Source organism: Culex pipiens, chromosome 2 (genome assembly GCF_016801865.2).
Source record: "Culex pipiens pallens isolate TS chromosome 2, TS_CPP_V2, whole genome shotgun sequence".
Taxonomy (NCBI): domain Eukaryota; kingdom Metazoa; phylum Arthropoda; class Insecta; order Diptera; family Culicidae; genus Culex; species Culex pipiens.
The window spans coordinates 199,107,781-199,129,291 of record NC_068938.1 but is presented as its reverse complement, the minus strand read 5'-3'; the positions used below and the strand labels follow the sequence as shown (position 1 = coordinate 199,129,291).

Here is a 21,511-nt window from a genome sequence, read left to right as displayed (position 1 = left end):
AGTTCAAAACTTCACCATTTTTCGGGAAATCCATTTTCCACTTAATTTTGCGATCTGGACCACTGTCCAATGTTACTACTTTTGACTAATTAAACCAATAATTTATGTTGATTATATTAAAAATTTATCAGCAAAAATTATTAACGTTAATAATTTTTGTTGATAAATTTTCAATAGAATCAACATAAATTAAATTTGCAAACTGTTAATTGGGGCCATCCATAAACAACGTGGACACCTTAGGAGGGGGGGGGGAGTGTAAATTCATCGATTTATTCATAATAACCACATTTTCAATTGGGGGCAATCTACAGGATACAGAGAATCCTCTTTTTACGCAGTGGCGTTACGCTTTTTATTTCGTAGATTTCTCTTCAACCATAAAATATTATTGCAAGCTTCAAATAGTGTTTTGTAGATCTGTAGTAAATCTACAATTTGCTTTTAAAACATTGCAAAAATGCTGCGTCATTCCAGAGAAGTCTACAAATATGAAAAACGTAACACATCGCGTAAAAAGAGGTGTCACTGTACTCGTTTTATTATTATACGGATCCCCATCCCAGACCATTTGTCTATGCGCCTATCCAGGCCTGCCAGGGTTAATCAATTTCCACGATGACTATGGGGTAATCCAGGGCAACACGCCTTTCTTGTCCAGTATTTGCCGTTCATTTGTGCAACTCTGATTGGCTGCTCGACTCGTCAAACGCAAGGCGACGGCCGCCGAACTGAATTTCACCACGTGCGCAGATCAAAGGTGACAAAATTAAGTCTGTCGAAACTACTCCGACCGACCAGTCCAGTCCGGCATGAATCGAAGCCATGACCTCCCCCCGGAAAGGGGGGGTTCCCAGCTGTGTTGGCGTAAGTTCCGAAATGTTCAGTTGGTTGTTTTGTAGAATGCACGAGTCTAGGAAGACGATCGTCGCCGAATCGGCAGGTAGCTTACGTCGTTCCCAATTGAAGAAATGGTCGAAATGAATCGCTCATGAATTACTCATTAGCATCGATACGGTTGCTGTACGGGAATCGGATTTTGGTACGAGCCGATCGCGACGATTGAGGGGTTTTCGAGTGTTCGATAAGGTTATAAATGTTGGTTGATTACGCCGTTAGAACTCAGTGTGGGGTTCAGTGTTCTGTTGGTTGGGTGAAAGTGCGAACGAAGAGTGCGATCATGAGTTCGGTTCCGTTGAAGGGTATCCCGGAAACGTTTGCCGGGGCGGATGTGTTCATCACGGGAGGTTCCGGCTTCATGGGGAAGGTGCTGATCGAGAAGTTGATCCGATCGTGCCCGGATGTTGGCCAGGTGTTTGTGCTGGTACGACCCCGCCGGGGCAAGTCCCCGGAAGAGCGGATCGCTGAGCTGGTGAAGGTTCCGGTAGGAAGTTGAGGGTTTTGTGGTGGTGATCTCGTTTGTGTAATATAAGGTTTGATTGTTGCAGTTGTTTGACAAGGTGCGCGAGATGCATCCGGAAAATATCCAGAAGATCGTGCCGATCTGTGGGGATTGTTCGGAGCTGAAGCTGGGACTGGACGAAGAAAGTTTGAAGAGAATGGAGAATGTTCAGTTTGTGTTTCATGCTGCGGCAAGCGTCCGCTTTGATGATCCACTGGAGAAAGCGATCCTGTTGAATACCCGTGGAACGCGTGAGGTGATTCATTGGGCCACGACGTTGAAGAGCCTGAAAGCAGTGGTACATATCTCTACGACCTACAGCAATCCGGAGATATTCGAGATCGAGGAACGGATCTATCCGGCCAAGATGGACTGGCGAAAGGCGATCGAGATGGCGGAGAACGTCGATTCGGAGGTATTCCAGACCATGTCCCAGAAGTGAGTAAGTGCGCGAGAGTTCGTCAAGTGTCCGGCTTTGCATACAATTTTCTTCATAGGTTAACCGGATTCGCCCCAAATACGTACACCTTCACCAAGGGACTTGCCGAGCAGATCTGCAACGATTATCACAAGGAACTGCCGATCGTCGTCTTTCGACCGTCGGTTGTTACCAACACCGAGGAGGAACCTGTCCACGGATGGATCGATAACTTCAACGGTCCCGTTGGACTGCTCGTTGGAATGGGCATTGGACTGATGCGAACCGGCTACGTCAACCTGAACAACCGAATCAACTGCATCCCAGCGGACGTGAGCATCAAAGCCATGATCATCGCGGCCTGGAAGAAGGCCAACGAAGGACCAGGGCAGCTTACGGTGATCAACAGTGCCGCGGAAGTGCACAAGACAGCGGACTACAACTTCCTGATCTACGATGCGCGGTACGTGTACTACAAGCACCCGATGTCCCAGGTCCTGTGGGCTCCCGGTGGAACTCACGCTCCGTGCAAGTACGTGTACTACCTGCTGTTCTTCCTGTACCAGGTGGTACCTTCGATGTTCCTTGACATGGCATTGAAAGCGCGCGGAAAAAAGCCATTGTAAGTCAATTTCTTGATCACAACTAGTTCAACTCATACTAATCCTCCCTTATACATTGCAGCTTACTCAAACTACAACGCAAGGTCTTCGATGCACAGATGTCACTGAAATACTTCACCGACAATGAGTGGGTCTTCAAAACGGACAACTTCCGAAATCTTGCCCACGATCTCTTAGAATCTGACCGGTAACATATCCCCAATCTCTCAATCAAGTCCTGTTCATAACAAGAAATCCCCCAAACTTCCCAGTGAAACCTTCAGCATCGCATACATGTGCCTTGGGATGCAGGAGTACTACCGGCGCTGCATCCTTGGGGGTCGCCGTTACCTGATGCGCGAGTCCGACGATACGATACCGGCCGCAAAGGAGAAGCTGAAACGTTTGCTGATGATCAACAAGATAGCAAAGGGACTGTTTTTCGCCTTGCTAGCTTACATACTTTACAAAACGGTTTACGTTCCGTATTTTGCTTGAAAAAAAAAGACTCGCAGTACGTTTTTCAATCAATGACCAAGCAAATCGTTACTTCATCCTTCGAAATCCCGACCGTCACACCACGGTCAAGGTCTGGATCGACACCTGTGTCTCCACTCAAATATTCCTCCAACTAGCATACAACCGAGGTCCACCGAGCGCATGCTCACCACATAATTCCCCTCACTCGCTCTGTTGCACCGCTTGAACACGTGAAGCTGTAACGGAACGAGTCGCCACAGAGACCTTAACCTTGACGGAGCGGTTCATTGTTACTTTTTGGCGTGCTTCCTACACATCTATACACAGATTGATTCTCCGCACCTAGTTGTAGGTATCTCGTTCTGCATTCGGTCTTTCCTGATAATCTGCATCTGCTGCCTGGGGGTTGTTTTCTTTGTGGTTAAAGTAATGGAAGAATGGCAGTATTGTCTGAAGCGGTGTGCCATTTACCATTCGAATGTAAAAAGCGATTTGTTTTTTTTTTGTTTTTTTTTCCTTTTTTTTCTTCTTTTACTGTGAATTATTAAAGTAGTATTTTCCATCGTATTGTAACAGCTATTTTCTAACTAACTTCAAGCAGTCAAATCAGCGTGCATATTCCTTTGGAAAAGAATCAATAAAGCAAATAAAATTTTAACTCTGATATCTGGTTCAGCTGGAGGAAGGAAAATATGTTTGAGGATCGGGATTGAGGATTAAATATTGATTGAATAACGTTCCGTAATCCATATTGCAGGAAATTAATTAAATCTACTAATAAGCTGATTTTCAAGTAAGGGACGATTTAAGTTCAATATTTTGCCATGCGCAAAGCGGACTGTCAAACTTTGAGAACGTATTTCTCTTAATACCGAGTCGATTTCCGGGTGCCACGATATCTCGAGATGCGATGGACCGAATTGGTTGAAATTTGGGGTGAAGACTCTGAAGATATATCCCGTGTGCATGACGAAGCCCGGTTTTAAAAATATATTTTTATAAAAACTACAAAAATCTAAAACTTACGATTTCTTATATCAAAAACACAAAAAAAATGTTTATCTATTTTAAAAATATTTTTTTAGGAATCGGCCTTCGTCATGCACACAGGACCAGTTTAACGAGTCTTCACTAAAATTTTGAGCCGATTTGGTCAAAGAAGTGTTGAGGTATCGTGGCACCCGTTTTTTGAAACTGCGAACTTCAAAGTTATATCTTGACAATGGTTCAACCAAATGCTGTCATTTTTTTGTGTTCATACTTCCCTCCCTCCACGCGAAGTTTTCCACACCAAGCTCGAAAGACCAAACCCCCCCAACAATATTTATAACGGAAAAAATGTGCAAATTTCTCAAAAAATTGTTAAGTTCTTATCGATTGCAAAGATTTTGAATAAAAAATAAGTTTTTTTTGCTTGAAACTCATTTCATTTCGCATGATGACTCACCAACTCAGTATTCGCTCATAGTGATGCCTTTTTTGGTCCCCTACAACCAACACATAAAACAATACAGCAAATTAAAAATAACAGAATTTCAACTCATAGGAAATTGGACGAGCTTTCCGGTGAAAATATATTCGAGACTGAAAAATCAAGTCTGTGATAAGTAAGGCTACCAACTGTACGGATTTTTTCCTTACCATACGGATTTTCGACCCTTTCCGCGGATTTTAAACAGACCGGAATTTTTGTACGGAATTTTTCGCATAGTACGGATTTGTACGGAATTTTAACAAATTTAAAAAAAAATAATTGCTTTTTTGATTGGGTAAAAAAAAAGCCCGTCCAATTTCCTACAAGTTTTTCTTTGACCACTTTTTGATATGATGCAACTGCTTCGAGATACAGTAATTGTTAAATTGCAAAATACAAAAATATTTAAAAACCTTACGCCCTTCTCAAATGTTATTTTCGAGTACTATTGGCTCCATATACACAAAAATGGCTTATATAGGCTTAGGATAACATGTCTACAAAGTTTCATTGAAATCGTACCAAAAAATTCCTGATTTGAGGTAGAATTGCTCATGGAAAGCAGGGCTGCGGAGTCGGGTCATATCTCAAGCGAATCCGACTCCAGCTTTCTAAGTTTAACCGACTCCGACTCCGACTCCGGCTCCGGCTTTCAGCTCCAACCAACTCCGACACAAAACGGAAAAAAATGTAGGTTACAAGTTGTATACGTTATCAAACCAGATACAGTTCAGACTCGATTATCCGAAGGCCTCGGAAAAATTTCACTTCTGATATTCTTATTCGGTCTTAATTTTAATTGTCGGGTTCAAGTATGAACACTTAACTACGCTAAAGTGATTTAGAATTTTTAAATTCAAGATGGCGTCCAAAATGGCGGTGATAACATATTGAAAAAATGCAGTTTGATATTCAATAGGCAATTTACTATTCAAATTTTACTAAAATGGGGTCGCAGAACTCGAATGGAAGAACAAATATATTTTTTTTTAGAACGTGATTCGATTATCCGAAGCCCATACAAATCGAACTTAGGATAATCGAGGCTTATAATAATCGAGTCTGGACAGTATCAAAAATATTTCCAGTTTTGAAGGCATTTTTAGATGAACAATTTTGAAAGTAAATTTGGACTCATTAACATAACCACAAATTTACACTTATTTTATTAAAAGCTATTAAATATTTATATGTCATTTTTTTGTAATGCATCATTAAAAGTAACCTAGCCGTAAAGATCGTTTTAAATATCATATATATTTAATTTGCTCACTTTTAGACTGACATTTATAAGAAGCACAGTGACAATCAAAGTCACCTTGGTTTTTTAAATAACAATTTTAAACGAAACTATTTTTAAAGCTACATTGATTTCTATTTAAGACGTACATGGACATCACGCCATAGCTGAAGAAGAATCGAGAAATTAAAAAGAGAGATGTGAGCCGATAACATGAAGTGAAACTTTCCCAACTGTCATGGAAAACTTCACAGAAGCTTGACAGAAAGTTTAACTCCATGTTGCACTTGTAATTCCTCGATATTATCACAAATCAATTTACCTAAAAAAATATTTGTGGAAAGGACACTTAAGGGCTTCTTTTCAAATATCCGTGACATAGAAAATATTGAACCCAGAGATTTTTGATTTATTTTAATTTTAAAATTTTCTATGTATAAGGAGGCGCGCGATACTTCTTGAATCTTAACCTTTGGTCAAATTTGAATTGAAAGGGTTCAGGCAAAAGGATGCAGTCAAGACTCAAATGAATATTTCTGAGTACAAAACTAATATTGTCTATTATTTTTTAATTTATTTAATTTTTTTTAATGAGACTACAAATCTGGGTTAGAGAGGATTAACAGGGTATCATAAAGTGATCAAAGTGAAATAACACAATAAGAGCATTCCAACCACAATAAAAATGCTCAAAAAAACATAATGGCATCTAATAAATCTCCTGAATAAAAAACATAAAAATATAAGAAGTTCTGTGAAACCTGCATTATAACAAATACTGAACAGGTAGATAACTCCGACTCCGACTCCGACTCCGGGTTATCAGAAATTTCTGGCTCCGTCTCCGACTCCGACTCCAGCTCATAAAATTTAGCCGACTTCGGCTCCGACTCCGACTCCAGCTGTCCTAGTTTTGATGACTCCGACTCCGACTCCAGGTCCCCAAAAAGACCCGACTCCACCGACTCAGACTCCACAGCCCTGATGGAAAGTATCTTTAAGATGTAGGTATGCCTTCGGACACCTAGTTTCGAGTAGGAATCTCGCAATCGAGAACGCCAAGGGAATGCTGTAGAGCGAATAATTTGATTTTGATTGTTATGGATGTATACTAGAAAAAAAGCTTCATGACTCAATTGAACCTTTCAATTACAAAGACCCCGTCTCGGAGAGCAATTATTGAGAAATTAATTGAAACATTGCATACTAAACAACTTCAGACCCAACAAACAAGCAAAAAGGACACAACAGACATTCGCCCAGCTCGGCTGGTGTGCAAACCCAATCTTGTTCGCTCAGCAAGACTGCGCCCAGCAAGCAGAGTGTACAAACCTTACTCGAAATGGCATTTTGTCTTCCTGCTCTTCACCCCGGCGGCGGATGTTCCTAGGTACAAAGTTCAAGATGCATGGGAAAACTTTGTTGGTGTGTTCCTTCCCCTTAAGACATTACCCACCAGTCACGCTCGCGCTGGTGAAGAATTTAACACTCTCGCATTTGCATCACAGTTGGGTGAAAAGACGACTCCCGGACTGTGAGGACATGAGTGCTTGCCCTTTATTCTGCCATGAAATATACTGCCTAAAAGTTCAAGGTCCACATCGGGAGCCCTTTCCCTTTGGAATTAAATCCGGAAACGAGCCGCAGACATTCGCAGATCTCTTAAGAAGTGCAAATAACTATTCCACCACGCTGGAAGGAATGTCGGGAAGAAGTGCTTTCACAGAAATGCTGTGGCGTGTACTGCATTGCTCTTGAGTCTACGCCGAGAAAGTTTCTTGAAGCAAGACGACAAGGACGATGAAGACGACACGACACAATGACGGAGGCGACATAAACTTGCATGATTATTTAATTAGCAAACCAATTGCAGATTCCATTTAAATGGATGATGAATAACATGTGCAGGCAGGAAATATTGTATGGTTTCTGAATATTTAATGGTGTTAAAGCTTTTCATGACTTAAGTCCTTGTTACCCTATAATTTGGGCAACTGAAAATGACATTGAAATTGAAAACAACTCTAGTTTTTTTTCTTTTTTTTAAGGTTTTATAAACATATAAAATACAACAGCTTATAAGACCTTTTCTAAAAAACACTTGACTTGTAAAATAGATGCTAAATAATCCATTACACTTTGTAGAACGCTTATTTATGCATCTTAAAACAAATTACGACTTATTCATCTTTTTTTCAAATTTTGAATTATGGACCACGCATCGGTACAAAACGTACACGATCAGGAAAAAAAAATCATAGATTGATTGATACTTTGAAAATTTCCATGAATTTTTCATTTAAAAAGAAATGTAAAAAGAAAATTTCATTTGTTAAAATAGATTCTGGCATCTACATACTAACCCCTCTATAATATTGCATTGTTATAACAACGTCCAGTTACCGAACAAGTACTTTACACGAAAGCCTTGAAAAGTGATTTTCTAAGCGATTTGGTATCTTGGGCAAAGTTGTAGGTTATAACTAAAACTTTTCGTAAAAATTGATACATAGAAAAAAATATTAAATTTTTTTTAATTATTATTTTAGGCTGGTACAAATTTTAATTTAAAGTTTTTGTCTTCAAAGTTGGCTAAAAAAATCAGAGGACAAAACAAATATTTTTTTAAGCTTCAAAATTTCAATGGAAAGTTAAGTGCAGTCAGCTGCGTTTAGAATAATTTTTAGCATGATTGGGTTATATCAGGGGTGCCCAATCTTTTGGCCCGGCGGGCAGGTCTAATTTTTCTGAAGCAGTGGCGGGCCGGAACTAATATTTGATAAAAGTTGAAAAAGTAAACACATTTTTTTCAATTTTCTTATGATTGGGTTCTTTTAAAGTAAATACATAACAGAACTAGTGTTGCAAATATGATTCATATAATGAAATAACAAAGATAACATTCAAAAATGTGTTTATTTGACTTATTTTAATTTTTGTTTGTTTAATTGTTTAAGATTGCATAGATTTTTTAACAATTGCAATTAAATACCTTGATATTTTTTTTTATAAAAAAAAACATTCAAATTTCAATGATCGTTGCAATTTTTTGAAGTTTTTGATACATTTTTTAATATTTTTAAAATATTTGCAGCGATCTATTTTCAGTATAAATAATTTGATTGTTTAAGCTTTTTTTGAAAAAAAAAACTTTATGAATAAAAAGTTGTTCTGGGAAAATACATTATTTTTGCTTACTTATTTATTTAAAAAAAAAAAGAAAACGGAAAAAACTTTAATTTGAAGTAAACACAGTTAAAACTGAAAGAAATAACATTTAGTCTCTTTTTGTAAATTTTAAGACAACAATCCAAGTTTTTTCATAAATTTCATAATTTTACGAAATGGATAGTTTTGTTTTCCTGCACAATTTTTCAATTAAAAAACATCAATATAAAAATTATAAGAATTAAATTCAAACATGAAGAATGTTCTTAGTATATGTTAAAATTTGATCTCAAGCTTATTTTTTTAATCCAAACAATAATTTTATTTATTTAATACTTCATGAACAGCCTCAAGGGCCGGTCATAGAACTATTTTGAAAAGCCGTCGCGGGCCGGATAAAATGGCTTCACGGGCCGGACGTTGGGCAGGCCTGGGTTATATTTTGATTTTTCACATTTTTTTTAATTTAAGGTAAGGTATGGTGGCAAATTATGTTTTTTTTAAACAATAGTGATTTGATCGAAAATTTACTCTCTTGAGTTTGTATCGAAAATATACTCCCCTGAATTTAAAACAAAAAGAACTAAATATTGTAATTTCTAAAAAATACACGTTTTTTGAAAAAAAAATAGGTTAAAAGTTTCAGAAAATAGTCTTTTTCTAATTGAGTAATTTTTGTCCATCTCTGAAAATAAATAAAAATGGGAGGATTCTCTCGTTTTTTGGGAATTGTTGGTCCAACCTTTAATTCTTGCGAAGAATTAAATTACGAAAAATTCAATCGATGATATCTTGGAAATTATTGATTCGATTTGTAATGTTAAAAGGTAAAACGAATTTTATCAATTCGTTGTAGTAAAATGGTATTTTTTTCCGTATTTTTGATAAAAGTGCTAATCATAACCGACATCTTAACCGAAGAGACCAAATCGACCACAAAATCCCTTCTCAAGATAAAAATTTTCGAATAAATGCATAGCACATTTCTATGGAAAGTCTAAAATTTGTATGAAGAAACCGATAGACAAAGTTTCATACAAATAAAAAAATACAGTGAAAATTCGATATGCGAAAAAGTAGATGACTACACAATTCCACAAATACATTTTTTGCAATTTTCTAAGGATGATATTTTGTGCAACTTTCATTCTATAAAATAATCCTTTTTTGTTTTTCTTTATTCCATTTTTAACATTCTGCTATTTATCACAATATTTCATTCAGTTCTTCACATTGTTTGATGCAAACTTCAAGTACCAGAAATTGTTCGGTAATTGGGCTGAGAACGTAGCCCAGTAAACGAATGCTGCTCGCTAACTGGGCTGAACGAAAAATTACGAGGGGACCTGAGGTCCTGATGAAATATTAAAATAAAAGTTACTGAAATTTATGTACAATGCTTACTTTTCCAATTTGTTTAATTGTGACTCGAAATTGAACAAAAGTTTGAAAAAAGTTTTATTTTATTTATTGAACATGATTATTGCATCCATTGACCCCTCGTTAATTTCGGTTTGTTTTGGTTTTTTGACGTTTGTGCGATTTTTAACCGGGCAACAGCCCAGTTACCATACAAGTACTGTATACATAACTTTTATGTTTTCTCGAAGTGCGTCAAAACAAAATTCGCGAAAAAAAAATACAAATTACTGCATAGGGGAACAGCATCTAATTCCAGCGTGCCTCTAATGTTGGCAGGTTTTGACAATCAACTAAAGCTAATTAAAAGCGTTTTCAACTGAACTCGAAGTGAGAAGTGAGCAAGCAAGTTTCTATCGTTTTGCAAAATTATTTGTTTAAATAGTGAAAATCAGCAAATTGGAAGGAGTTAGGAGCGAGTGCTTAACCTGCCAAGCATACGAGAATTTCCCCTATTAAGAAAATTGATTTTAAAAATGGATTTTTGCCGCTTTTTATATAGAACCCGTCCAGAGACCGAGGAGTAACGCATAAGACCCACTAACGCACAATTCAAACATTGTCGTTTCTTGCGCTAAACCTGCCAACAGATGTCCCTCCGTTCACCGTTTTCGAACACATCCCGCTTGAAAGCGATTCCTTTGCGATGGATTTTATCCGTCAGCCGGGTCCAAACCTGCTCCACACTAACACATAAATGATTACATAACATAACCTGCAATCGCTCTGGAACTCTTGACACTTTGCCTTCATCCTAGCCAGAAGAACGTACACCCTTCTGATTTTCAGCTCGTTGCAGGCAGTCAATAACTAAATATTCTTAATGTACTACCTTTCAACTTATTGCAAAGTAGTTCAATGCATTAATCTTTATTGTTTGCTTTCAGAATGGCCGGCGGTGAACAGGGTGGAGACAACCTGAAGGGTCTGTCCAAGATCTTCAACGGCGAAACCATCAAGGGACGGGCAAATGTAAGCTTCGAGAGTTATTCTTTTCCTCTTGGAATAATTCAACTAAATTTTCATCTCTTTACAGGTCGCGAAGGCCACCTACGCCGGCCTCGGACTGCTCATCCTGTACTTCTCGCTGAAGCCGTCGAAAAAGTAAACTTGAGGATGTGACGGATTGGGTGTGATGTTCGGATTAATGCAATAGGAATATCACAACAAAAATGTACATCATCTCGTGTGCTCTAGCGTTACGGTCGAAAGTGTGAGGAAAATATATTATGCAACAGTGCTATAAAAATTGAAAAAATGTGATTTTTTGACTCCTGTACATTGATTTATGCTGAAAGAAACTTGATTCTGGTTTTGTTTGCACATTTACAAAAATTTAAGGGTATTTTTTCCTTAACTTTGCCGGCAAACAATATAAATTGCCTCCATAATGGAAGCTGGGATCCGTGAGGTAAAATAAACACGAACCAAAATATTAAACTTTTTTCAGAGGTGTTAAGAAAAGTGCAGAAAAGTATAATGTTAATGAAAGTTAATGAAATTTAAAATTGAAAATTTAGCTTGAGATATGAAAAAAAAGTGGAAATGAAAATCAACAAAAATTATTTAGAATTTATTACAGATGCAAAGGTTCTTCATTTATTTTTTGTATTTTCATATGCATTTATGGTGTTTAATTTTTGTTATTCATTTAAAATTTAAGTATTTTTCTACAAACTCAAATCATTATCTTTTGCCTAATTTCTGTTTTCCAGTCGTTTTTTAATTTGTTGTATTTTTTAAACTTTTTTTATATTAAGTCTTTAAGTCACCACAACTGGTTGTTGCTTTCATAAAGGTTTCTTCAAGTTTTAAATTTAGTGAACTATATTATTAAAAAATGTAAATAATTAGCAAGCGCCATAAAAAAACAAACGCGCCAAGTCTTTTGACGTTTGACTTTTAACGACCCATTCTAATCGAAGGCTGAAGAAAACCGAGCGAGAAGGCAAATAAAGAACAAAGGGTGGCCACCAACACCACCAGCACACTATGGGCCATCTCCATACAAACAGGCGGCCAAATTATTTTTTTGCTTTTTAAATGTTTTTTCATACAAATTTGGGCAATTGTATGGTATTGAAATGATATCCGTCGATTTTTATGACTTTTAATGTTTTCAATAGTATATTGTTTATAATAAATAGTCTTTTAAAACATTTGCAAGTGCAAAAGAATTGCGTATATATTTTATTGCAAGTTTATATTATTAAATTATGGATAAGCTAATGCATCCCCACTTTAAGGACACAACCCCTCCCTCCACTTTTTTTCACCCCCTCCCCCCTCTCCTCCAAACAAAATTTTGTTAAGCGTAATAAATCCATTTTAAGTCAAATATTTATTATTTACTGCTGTGTGTTTCTTTTTGTGAGTCCATGCCATATAACTTGAGACCCACCGCCCCCACCCTTACGGGCATAAATTGCGAAAATTTTAATTGTTAAATCAAATAACAGAAAAATTAATTTCATTCAAAATATTAATTATGAATTAAAACTATAAAATACAAAACATATTCTTACTAATCCTAATGTTCTTGTTCATGAAAATTCATTTGATTAAAGAGTCTCTGACGGCTTCAGGATATGTTAAAGGTACTTTTATGATGTTTTGTACTAAACAACATAGAACTTAAATGTGGATCAGTTTCATGGATTGATCGCAGAAATTCATCATGCTAAGTCAATATTTTGCTGAATACTTTTTTCGGTATCAAACTGAGATTCTCCAGTTTCGCATGAGAAACTTCGGTACGAATACCTTATTTTGACTAAGGTACCGTAAAACGGGGTGACTTTGATAGCCGGGGTGACTTTGATAGGTTTGCGATTTTTTCGAAAAATGAAGAGTACAATTAAAAAACGTAAGGAATGGTTCAGAAACATACTGACCGTGGTAGAGAAGTGTTCAAAGTTCCTCAAGAAGAAGTTTTCATAAAATTTTGAAGAGTTTAAAAAGTTAGTTAACTATAGTTAAGAAAATGTTAATGAAAGTCATTATTTTAAACTGCTCAAAGTGTCATGATTTTCTCAATGAACATGATTTTGAATCGGAAAACGGAATGCATTTTCGGATTCTTTGGACAATTTTCCACTAGGAGAAGATTCAATAAGTTTGTAAATAATAAATAATATGTGTTTTTGAAACACAGTTAAAAAAAAATCTTCAATTTATAGGCATTTTCATTTGAACAAATTTCATGTAAAATGTTTAAACTTGTGATTCGTGCTTCGAATTCAGTATAAAAGGCAATATAAATCAATAATTTTATAAACAAAACTAGTTTTAACAAATTTCAGGCAAAATTCCGACTTTTTAGCAATTTTACCTAAAATTTATATGTATTTTGTTAAAAAGGTTATAAACTTAGTTAACTTAACATAAACATTGATTTTTTTCTTACAAACTATATCAGCTACTTTAGTGATGGTAAATTTAACGTAAAATTAAAGTTGGAACATCTTAAATATGATTTTAGCAAGAAAAACTATGACTATCAAAGTCACCCCGGAATTAAAACTAAGAATTTTTAACATAACTATTTTTCTAAACACTACTGAAAAAACTTTTTTTCCAAAATAGTGCATGGACTTAGTGTGGCCTACCCCAGAACATGTTTTAAAAATAATAATCTTGAGAAAACCGTTACCTGTTGGAAAATATTCTAAAAACAATTTGAAATCCTATCAAAGTCACCCCGGTTTACGGTACTCAATTTTAAATGTAGAGCAGTTCTCTAGGATTTCGGTCATTCGATTTTTTTTTGTATTTTTTAATCCGACTGAAACTTTTTTGGTGCCTTCGGTATGCCCAAAGAAGCCATTTTGCATCATTAGTTTGTCCATATAATTTTCCATACAAATTCGGCAGCAGTCCATACAAAAATGATGTATGAAAATTCAAAAATCTGTATCTTTTGAAGGAATTTTTTGATCGATTTGGTGTCTTCGGCAAAGTTGTAGGTATGGATACGGACTACACTGGAAAAAAATAATACACGGTAAAAAAAATTTGGTGATTTTTTTATTTAACTTTTTATCACTAAAACTTGATTTACAAAAAAACACTATTTTTAATTTTTTTTATTTTTTGATATGTTTTAGAAGGCATAAAATGCCAACTTTTCTGAAATTTCCAGGTTGTGCAAAAAATCACTGACCGAGTTATGAATTTTTTAATCAATACTGATTTTTTCAAAAAATCGAAATTTTGGTCGTAAAAATTTTTCAACTTCATTTTTCGATGTAAAATCAAATTTGCAATCAAAAAGTACTTTACTAAAATTTTGATAAAGTGCACCGTTTTCAAGTTATTGCCATATTTAAGTGACTTTTTTGAAAATAGTCGCAGTTTTTCATTTTTTTAAATTAGTGCACATGTTTGCCCAGTTTTGAAAAAAATATTTTTGAAAAGCTGAGAAAATTCTCTATATTTTGCTTATTTGGACTTTGTTGATACGACCTTTAGTTGCTGAGATATTGCAATGCAAAGGTTTAAAAACAGGAAAATTGATGTTTTCTAAGTTTCACCCAAACAACCCACCATTTTCTATCGTCAATATCTCAGCAACTAATGGTCCGATTTTCAATGTTAATATATGAAACATTTGTGAAATTTTCCGATCTCTTCGAAAAAAATATTTTTGGAATTTTCAAATCAAGACTAACATTTCACAAAGGCCAAACATTCAATATTACGCCCTTTTAAAATGTTTGTCTTGATTTGAAAATTCCAAAAATATTTTTTTCGAAAAGATCGGAAAATTTCACAATTGTTTCATATATTAACATTGAAAATCGGACCATTAGTTGCTGAGATATTGACGATAGAAAATGGTGGGTTGTTTGGGTGAAACTTAGAAAACATCAATTTTCCTGTTTTTAAACCTTTGCATTGCAATATCTCAGCAACTAAAGGTCGTATCAACATAGTCCAAATAAGCAAAATATAGAGAATTTTCTCAGCTTTTCAAAAATATTTTTTTCAAAACTGGGCAAACATGTGCACTAATTTAAAAAAATGAAAAACTGCGACTATTTTCAAAAAAGTCACTTAAATATGGCTATAACTTGAAAACGGTGCACTTTATCAAAATTTTAGTAAAGTACTTTTTGATTGCAAATTTGATTTTACATCGAAAAATGAAGTTGAAAAATTTTTACGACCAAAATTTCGATTTTTTGAAAAAATCAGTATTGATTAAAAAATTCATAACTCGGTCAGTGATTTTTTGCACAACCTGGAAATTTCTGAAAAGTTGGCATTTTATGTCTTCTAAAACATATCAAAAAATAAAAAAAATTAAAAATAGTGTTTTTTTGTAAATCAAGTTTTAGTGATAAAAAGTTAAATAAAAAAATCACCAAATTTTTTTTTACCGTGTATTATTTTTTCCAGTGTAGTCCGTATCCATACCTACAACTTTGCCGAAGACACCAAATCGATCAAAAAATTCCTTCAAAAGATACAGATTTTTGAATTTTCATACATCATTTTTGTATGGACAGCTGCCGAATTTGTATGGAAAATTATATGGACAAACTAATGATGCAAAATGGCTTCTTTGGGCATACCGAAGGCACCAAAAAAGTTTCAGCCGGATTAAAAAATACAAAAATTAAAATTGAAGAAAAAAGACCGATTTCGTAGAGAATTGCTCTGTAGGCAACAGAAAATTCCAATAAAGTCATTTCGAACTTCTTGAAACCAGGTATTGATTTTTGAAGCGACGATGCCCACGAAGTAGGTAGCAAAGCAAGTGAAATAAACGGGCGCATATGTAGAATGCAGCAAATTTTGATAAAACGTAAATGTTCAAAATGGCATATCTCCGAAAACGCAAAAAATCGCAGGCTGGAAATTTCAGCAATGTTAGATTATGATAAAATCTTTCAAGTGATCTTAGTTTCATGTTTAGCATCGGTTAGCAAAAAAAGTACTCGATTAACAAACACAAAAAAATAAGTTTTGTCAAAAAAATGCTCCAGTTATTCGATGAAAACTTCAGTTTTTGGTTTGGAAACAACATTTTATCTATTAATAGTTTCAAAGCTTATCTCATTACCTTTCCAACGATGTATAATTGTCCTAATAAAATATTTAAAATGGCTGAGCTATGTGAAAATCAAACAATCAGCCTTTTTTACGAAAAACGCTAGTTTTTTACTCCATTTTTTTACTTTCAGCTTGCGTATCTCCGTAATGAACAAACTTAGAGCTTTGAAAATTTCGATTTTTCTTAGTTAGAATGTTTACTTTCGAGAAAAAAATACCAAAAAATATTTGGAGAAGGTCACTTTTTTGAAACTTGGCCACCCAATGTACCATAGTGCAGCAGTGCCTGTTGGAGTGGGCCAGTGATGCCAGGAAACTTTCTCTATAAATGCTACTTTTCGTGAGTGTTCGCTTAAAATTTCATCACAATTGGCAGCACTAAGCAGACCCAAAAGAGCGCTGAAAGAAAAAAAAAATACTAAGCTTAAAATAGAAAAATGGGCGTGGCCCAATGCATTCTCGTCTGATTAGAATACATTTGGGAAGTATTTTTTTAAATGCTTGAATAACTTGTTAGTAAATGTGAAAATTAATAGAAATGTTCACAAAAAGATGCTCTACTCGTTGGCGTACTTGGTTTTAGTAAATGTCAAGGAACACTCCAGATTATCCAGCATCATTCAAACACGACTGCTTATTAGGCTTAAAATGGGTATATTTCCCCTATTATTGAAACAGGTTTCAAAAATACCACTTGGCTTAATTATTGCGGCTTCTGTCTCACAAGCAGAAGGTTCAGGGATCAAATTCCGGTCGGTAGCCTTGAAATTTGGAAGTTGAACAAAAAACAAAAGTGCATCAGGTGAGATTCGAACTCACACTTTTAGAAGTAAAATTACACATTGTTTGTGTCATAAAAGATGTAATATTACCATGATTTGTTCTACTGTGCACACCAATCAGAAGCAGAACTTTTGGCACTCCCACCTGTACAAAATAATTCTACTTCAATTTGCAATATTTAAAAAAAGCCAAAATGGACTAAAAATTATTGATTGCAGTCATTCATTGACATTGTTATATGTATGTATGTATGATCCCCATACCCGCAGGCAACTTGGTCCTGAAACACATGTGAGGGACACTTAGCATAGACGCCCTTGCTCCCATCACGTCACTGAGGGTATGGAGCGACGAGAAATAAATAAGCATGCCCCCAAGTCGAACCTTCATTAGAGATGCAGGCAATCCACATCTAACAGCGAGCATCCTTTAAAAAAAAATTGTTGAACGAGTTTACTATACTAATTTTCTATAAATTATGGCAAATTTATCTTCAGAATATCTCTAAGAAAGATTTATTTATCATCAATGGTATTTAGAAAATGTCAAAGTGAATCAAGATTGACTTAAAATAACAAGGGATCGTTCGGATGAATTAACTTCCCACCGCTCTTCGTCGAAACTAAAAAGGTACATGTATTCGAAGGCGAACCTGCTCCCACTTACCGTTCGCTCCAGTCCGGTTAATAATAGTAGGTAAATCAATAAAAGAAAGAATAAACCAAAAACGAAACAATCGCTCACCGCTTACGTGGCCAGACTCTGCAGGTCCAGCTTCCGGATGATGTCCTTGGCCTTGTTGAGCGTGTGGCCGTGCGTGCTCGACTTGGCCATCTGGTGCAGCTCGGCCATGTACTCGTCAATGTTGTCCGCCGTGGCACCCTTGTGCTCCGGCCCAATCGGAAGTCCGGCCAGCGCACTGGCCAGCACCGATCGCAGCTTTTGCAGATAGCTCTGCAAGGTGGCATTCCGAGCCCGCAGACTGCTCGTCTCGTTGTCCAGCTTTTGGATGCCGTTGTCCATGTTTTCGACGTGCTTCTCCAGGACTGAGTTTTGCTGCTCGTAGTCGATGTTGGACTTGCGCAACATTCGCAGCTCCGAGTCGATCACCTTGTTGTGTTCGAGAAAGTCGTCGGTGAAGATCGGGATTTCGTAGTCGCCGACGCGGATTTCCCCTCCGGGACGTTTTTCTTCCTTTCCGTTGAGATACGGAACGGCATCTTTGTGGTCCGAGTCGCCATCGCCGTTCGATTTGGGCTTCTTGCTGTTGGTCGACGGTGGCGTTACGTTATTCTGTTTGTACTCGGAGACCTCGCGGTGGTAGCGCAGCCGGTCAACTTCGGCTGCTTCGAGGAAAGGCTTTTTGACCTCGTCCGAAAGGTTGCTCCACTCTTCGGCCAGCAGCTTGGTGATATCGACGGCCGACAGGGCTGGATTTTTCAGTCGGCGTTCCTCGCGGAACTCGTTCATGTACCGGACGTATCCTGTGGGTGGTAAAAGTATAAAGTAAGTGTCCAGTAATAAATAAGCCAATCCTAACATTTAACCACATTCCCAGGTATCTCACCTGTTAGCGGATGCTTCGGTGCGTTTGCGTCCTTGATCTTCTTGCGTTTACGAACCGGTTTTGCTCCGGCTGATGTCGCGGCGGCTTTGGCTTTTCCGTTTCCATTTTTGGCCGTTTTGACGAGCCCCGGGGCAGTGTTTTCACCATCCGTTGATTTGTCCATTCTGGGGCAGTGGTTTGCGGTATCTTTTGTCAGCAAGCGTCACAAATTAATTGGGTAATTCGATGGAAATTTCGGAGGAAAACAGGGGCACGTCCGTTTATTGAAAGGCAGATTAGATTGGCGGATTTTTGTTTTCGTTTCGGCATGGGCACTCATTTGAAGTGAGTGACGGGAGAGTTTCGCTCTTTTTTTGTGGAGAGTTTTCTGGTGCCCAGTGAATGTCAAGAATACGGATTGAAGATTTTCGATTCGAGTAATTTCTCAAATTTAAATTCTTCTAAAATTTTTAAATTCGATAAAACCAAATTTATTTTGGATTTATTTTTTTTCAGTGAAGACTTTTTAATTATGAAATATTTGAAACTATCAATCAAAATTTTATTTATATTAAATATTCAATTTGAAGAGCTTCTAAAATTATTAATCATATAAAATTAAATCGTGCTTTCCATTTCATTAGGGCACAAAACTTTTGAAAACAAGAGTGTATCCCTCTCACACCTTATGCAATGTCATTTGAGTGAAAGGGATAAACTATTGTATCCAGGTTTTTAAACGAAAATGGCGTTCGAATGATGAACGCCCGAAATGTCAAAATCACGCGGTAATACCAACATTACGAAAAAAGTGTACCATGGCATGACAGCCACATTTTTTTTCTAATGTTGGTGCTACTGCGCAATTAGACATTTTGGACCTTCACCATTTCGAACGCCATCTTCGCTTAAAAACCTGGATACAAAAGTGTTGTGCCCTTTGGAAATGTTAGGCCCCAAATTTCTGTATTATAAGATAAATTTGTAATTTTTCCACGAATTTTTCAAAATGTTAAAATAATAATATGTCAATTCTTAAATTTCTGAATTTCAATATGTTTGAATTCTGGAATTTCGATTTTTTTTTTAGTTTTTTTTTCTTTTCTTCCAAATTTATTTATTTTTTTCGTAATTTTGAATTCCATCAATCCCCGATACACTCTGTTTGTTCTAATTTATTATTCTAAAATTCCTTGATTTTCAAATTTTTAAAAATTTTAATTTCTGAATTTTGGATTTTCTTCTAATTTAAGTATTTCAAATTTATTGTATATTTGAATATATTAATTTTAAATTTCGTAACAAAATTTCCATACAAATTTTAAAATTTTTGTATGGAGCGTAACACGGCCTCCGACCCCCCCCCCCCCCCTCCCCCTTCCACCCCTTTACCGAGTTACGTGATAAAAAAACGCGGGAATGATGAGTGAGTATACATTCACTTGCGCAAGTGTTCCTCTTGCTCCATATGGTCGTCTTTCCTTACTTAGTTTGCCCTGCCTGATTTTGTCATTGAAACATATTGCACACTTTGTTCAAAAAAGGTGCAGGTGGTTATGTTACACATGACCAGTATGACAAAGAACTTTGCAAGATGATTGTTGAAATTTTCGATAAGAATGTCCGGTCCAAATTTCCCCATGATTCCCTTATAATTACATAAGACAACTCTTTTGTGAATAGTTGTAAGACATAATATCAACGTCCTATCGAACTAAGGGGACGGAAATTGCAAATGGAGCTGCAATAGAAATCAAGGTGAAATCAATCGACTTTCCCTCACCACTCGAAAGTTACCAAGGTGCGGAAATGTTTTTGCAAAGCTGTTGCAAGCAATTGGCGGCAGCAAAGTAAATTTCAACAGCAAACATTAAAACTGCCCTTTCAAGGGCTCTAATCGAATTCGAAATAGTTATTCTATATTTCCAGAAACAGAATTTCACCGCGGCACAATAAAAAGGCAATCGCAGTAATCGATTTATTACTTCCTGCGTAAAATAAGCGATTTATTTTAACTGCGTAACTTCAGATAATGGTCAGATGCATGTGCAGTATCAAAAACCATAAAGTTTGATACCCATATTGCCCTAACTCTTATGGTTCGGCAAATGTCCCCTCATCGGAACATCCGCGGGGCCTCCGGTCACTCCGGATTGTGGCCAATACTTCCGAAATTTCAAATTTCATGTCCAGTATCAAAAACCATAAAGTTTGATACCCATATTGCCCCAACTCTTTTGGTTCGGCAAATGTCCCCCTTCGGGAAATCCGCGGGGCCTCCGGCCACTCCGGATTGCGGTCACGACTGCCGAAATGTTAAATTTCATGTCCAGTATCAAAAACCATAAACTTTATCGCAACCACAACCAACTTGACTCAAAGGGAACTGGTTCTCGATCAACACGGAGACTCCTTCTTGATGCCGTTAACCGGAGCCTTCCGGGATCAGCAGCTTGACCACATCGGTCCCTAACGTTCTTCCTTGATGGCCTGCAGCGACAATCCGTCCCGTTCCTGCGACGGCCCGAGCCATTTCGACGACCTCTCCATGTCGTTGACCGGGGGAAATTTCTGCTGTCCCTTCTGATTTTGCAACTGCCACTCGATGTTGACTCCTCGGCTGTCAGAAAATTATGAGCTTGAGTGGAGATGATTTTAGATACATCAATCTCACGTCTCTCGGAGAGGATGATCGGGAAAGGTTTGTTCAACCAATCAGCGTGAAGGAAAAGAAGGGGAAGTCTGCGAAGAGGGGAAATCGCCACGTAACGATTTCGCTTCGCAAAAAATTGGGTTCCGATCTTTTTATTCATTCTCTTTACACATACTACACACCACCTAGAGCACCAAACAGTGCGTTGCAAGTGTATTTGTAGCAAGAAAGCGCCATCGACTGTGGATTTGTTCGTGTGCGTGTGTGTG

The 21,511-nt window shown here is 36.7% G+C and overlaps 3 protein-coding genes across 3 annotated transcripts; 2 read left to right on the top strand and 1 right to left on the bottom strand.

Annotated features, from left to right (window-relative positions):
- The first annotated feature begins 317 nt into the window (after positions 1–317).
- On the top strand, positions 318–2,955 carry LOC120424474 (putative fatty acyl-CoA reductase CG5065). The gene is made up of 5 exons (XM_039588607.2): positions 318–1,384; positions 1,449–1,840; positions 1,900–2,442; positions 2,505–2,630; positions 2,695–2,955. Exons 1-5 carry the CDS (start codon positions 1,097–1,099, stop codon positions 2,918–2,920), a joined length of 1,575 nt encoding a protein of 524 aa, XP_039444541.1. The 5' UTR covers positions 318–1,096; the 3' UTR covers positions 2,921–2,955.
- Positions 2,956–10,879: 7,924 nt separating this feature from the next.
- LOC120424466 (ATP synthase membrane subunit K, mitochondrial-like) lies at positions 10,880–11,466 on the top strand. Its single transcript, XM_039588600.2, has 3 exons — positions 10,880–11,028; positions 11,091–11,175; positions 11,240–11,466. Exons 2-3 carry the CDS (start codon positions 11,092–11,094, stop codon positions 11,309–11,311), a joined length of 156 nt encoding a protein of 51 aa, XP_039444534.1. The 5' UTR covers positions 10,880–11,028; position 11,091; the 3' UTR covers positions 11,312–11,466.
- Positions 11,467–17,653: 6,187 nt separating this feature from the next.
- LOC120424473 (high mobility group protein 20A) lies at positions 17,654–18,906 on the bottom strand. Its single transcript, XM_039588606.2, has 2 exons — positions 18,611–18,906; positions 17,654–18,527 (listed from the first exon to the last, which is right to left on the bottom strand). Exons 1-2 carry the CDS (start codon positions 18,771–18,773, stop codon positions 17,791–17,793), a joined length of 900 nt encoding a protein of 299 aa, XP_039444540.1. The 5' UTR covers positions 18,774–18,906; the 3' UTR covers positions 17,654–17,790.
- Positions 18,907–21,511: the final 2,605 nt, after the last annotated feature.

Excerpts from the sequence above, each read along its gene's own strand:
- LOC120424474 (XM_039588607.2), top strand. The coding sequence starts at position 1,097 with ATGTTGGTTGATTACGCCGTTAGAACTCAGTGTGGGGTTCAGTGTTCT. Across the intron at positions 1,385-1,448 it reads CTGAGCTGGTGAAGGTTCCG|TTGTTTGACAAGGTGCGCGA; the intron begins GTAGGAAGTTGA and ends TGATTGTTGCAG. Across the intron at positions 2,631-2,694 it reads GATCTCTTAGAATCTGACCG|TGAAACCTTCAGCATCGCAT; the intron begins GTAACATATCCC and ends CAAACTTCCCAG.
- LOC120424466 (XM_039588600.2), top strand. The coding sequence starts at position 11,092 with ATGGCCGGCGGTGAACAGGGTGGAGACAACCTGAAGGGTCTGTCCAAG. Across the intron at positions 11,176-11,239 it reads CCATCAAGGGACGGGCAAAT|GTCGCGAAGGCCACCTACGC; the intron begins GTAAGCTTCGAG and ends ATCTCTTTACAG.
- LOC120424473 (XM_039588606.2), bottom strand. The coding sequence starts at position 18,773 with ATGGACAAATCAACGGATGGTGAAAACACTGCCCCGGGGCTCGTCAAA. Across the intron at positions 18,528-18,610 it reads ACCGAAGCATCCGCTAACAG|GATACGTCCGGTACATGAAC; the intron begins GTGAGATACCTG and ends TACCACCCACAG.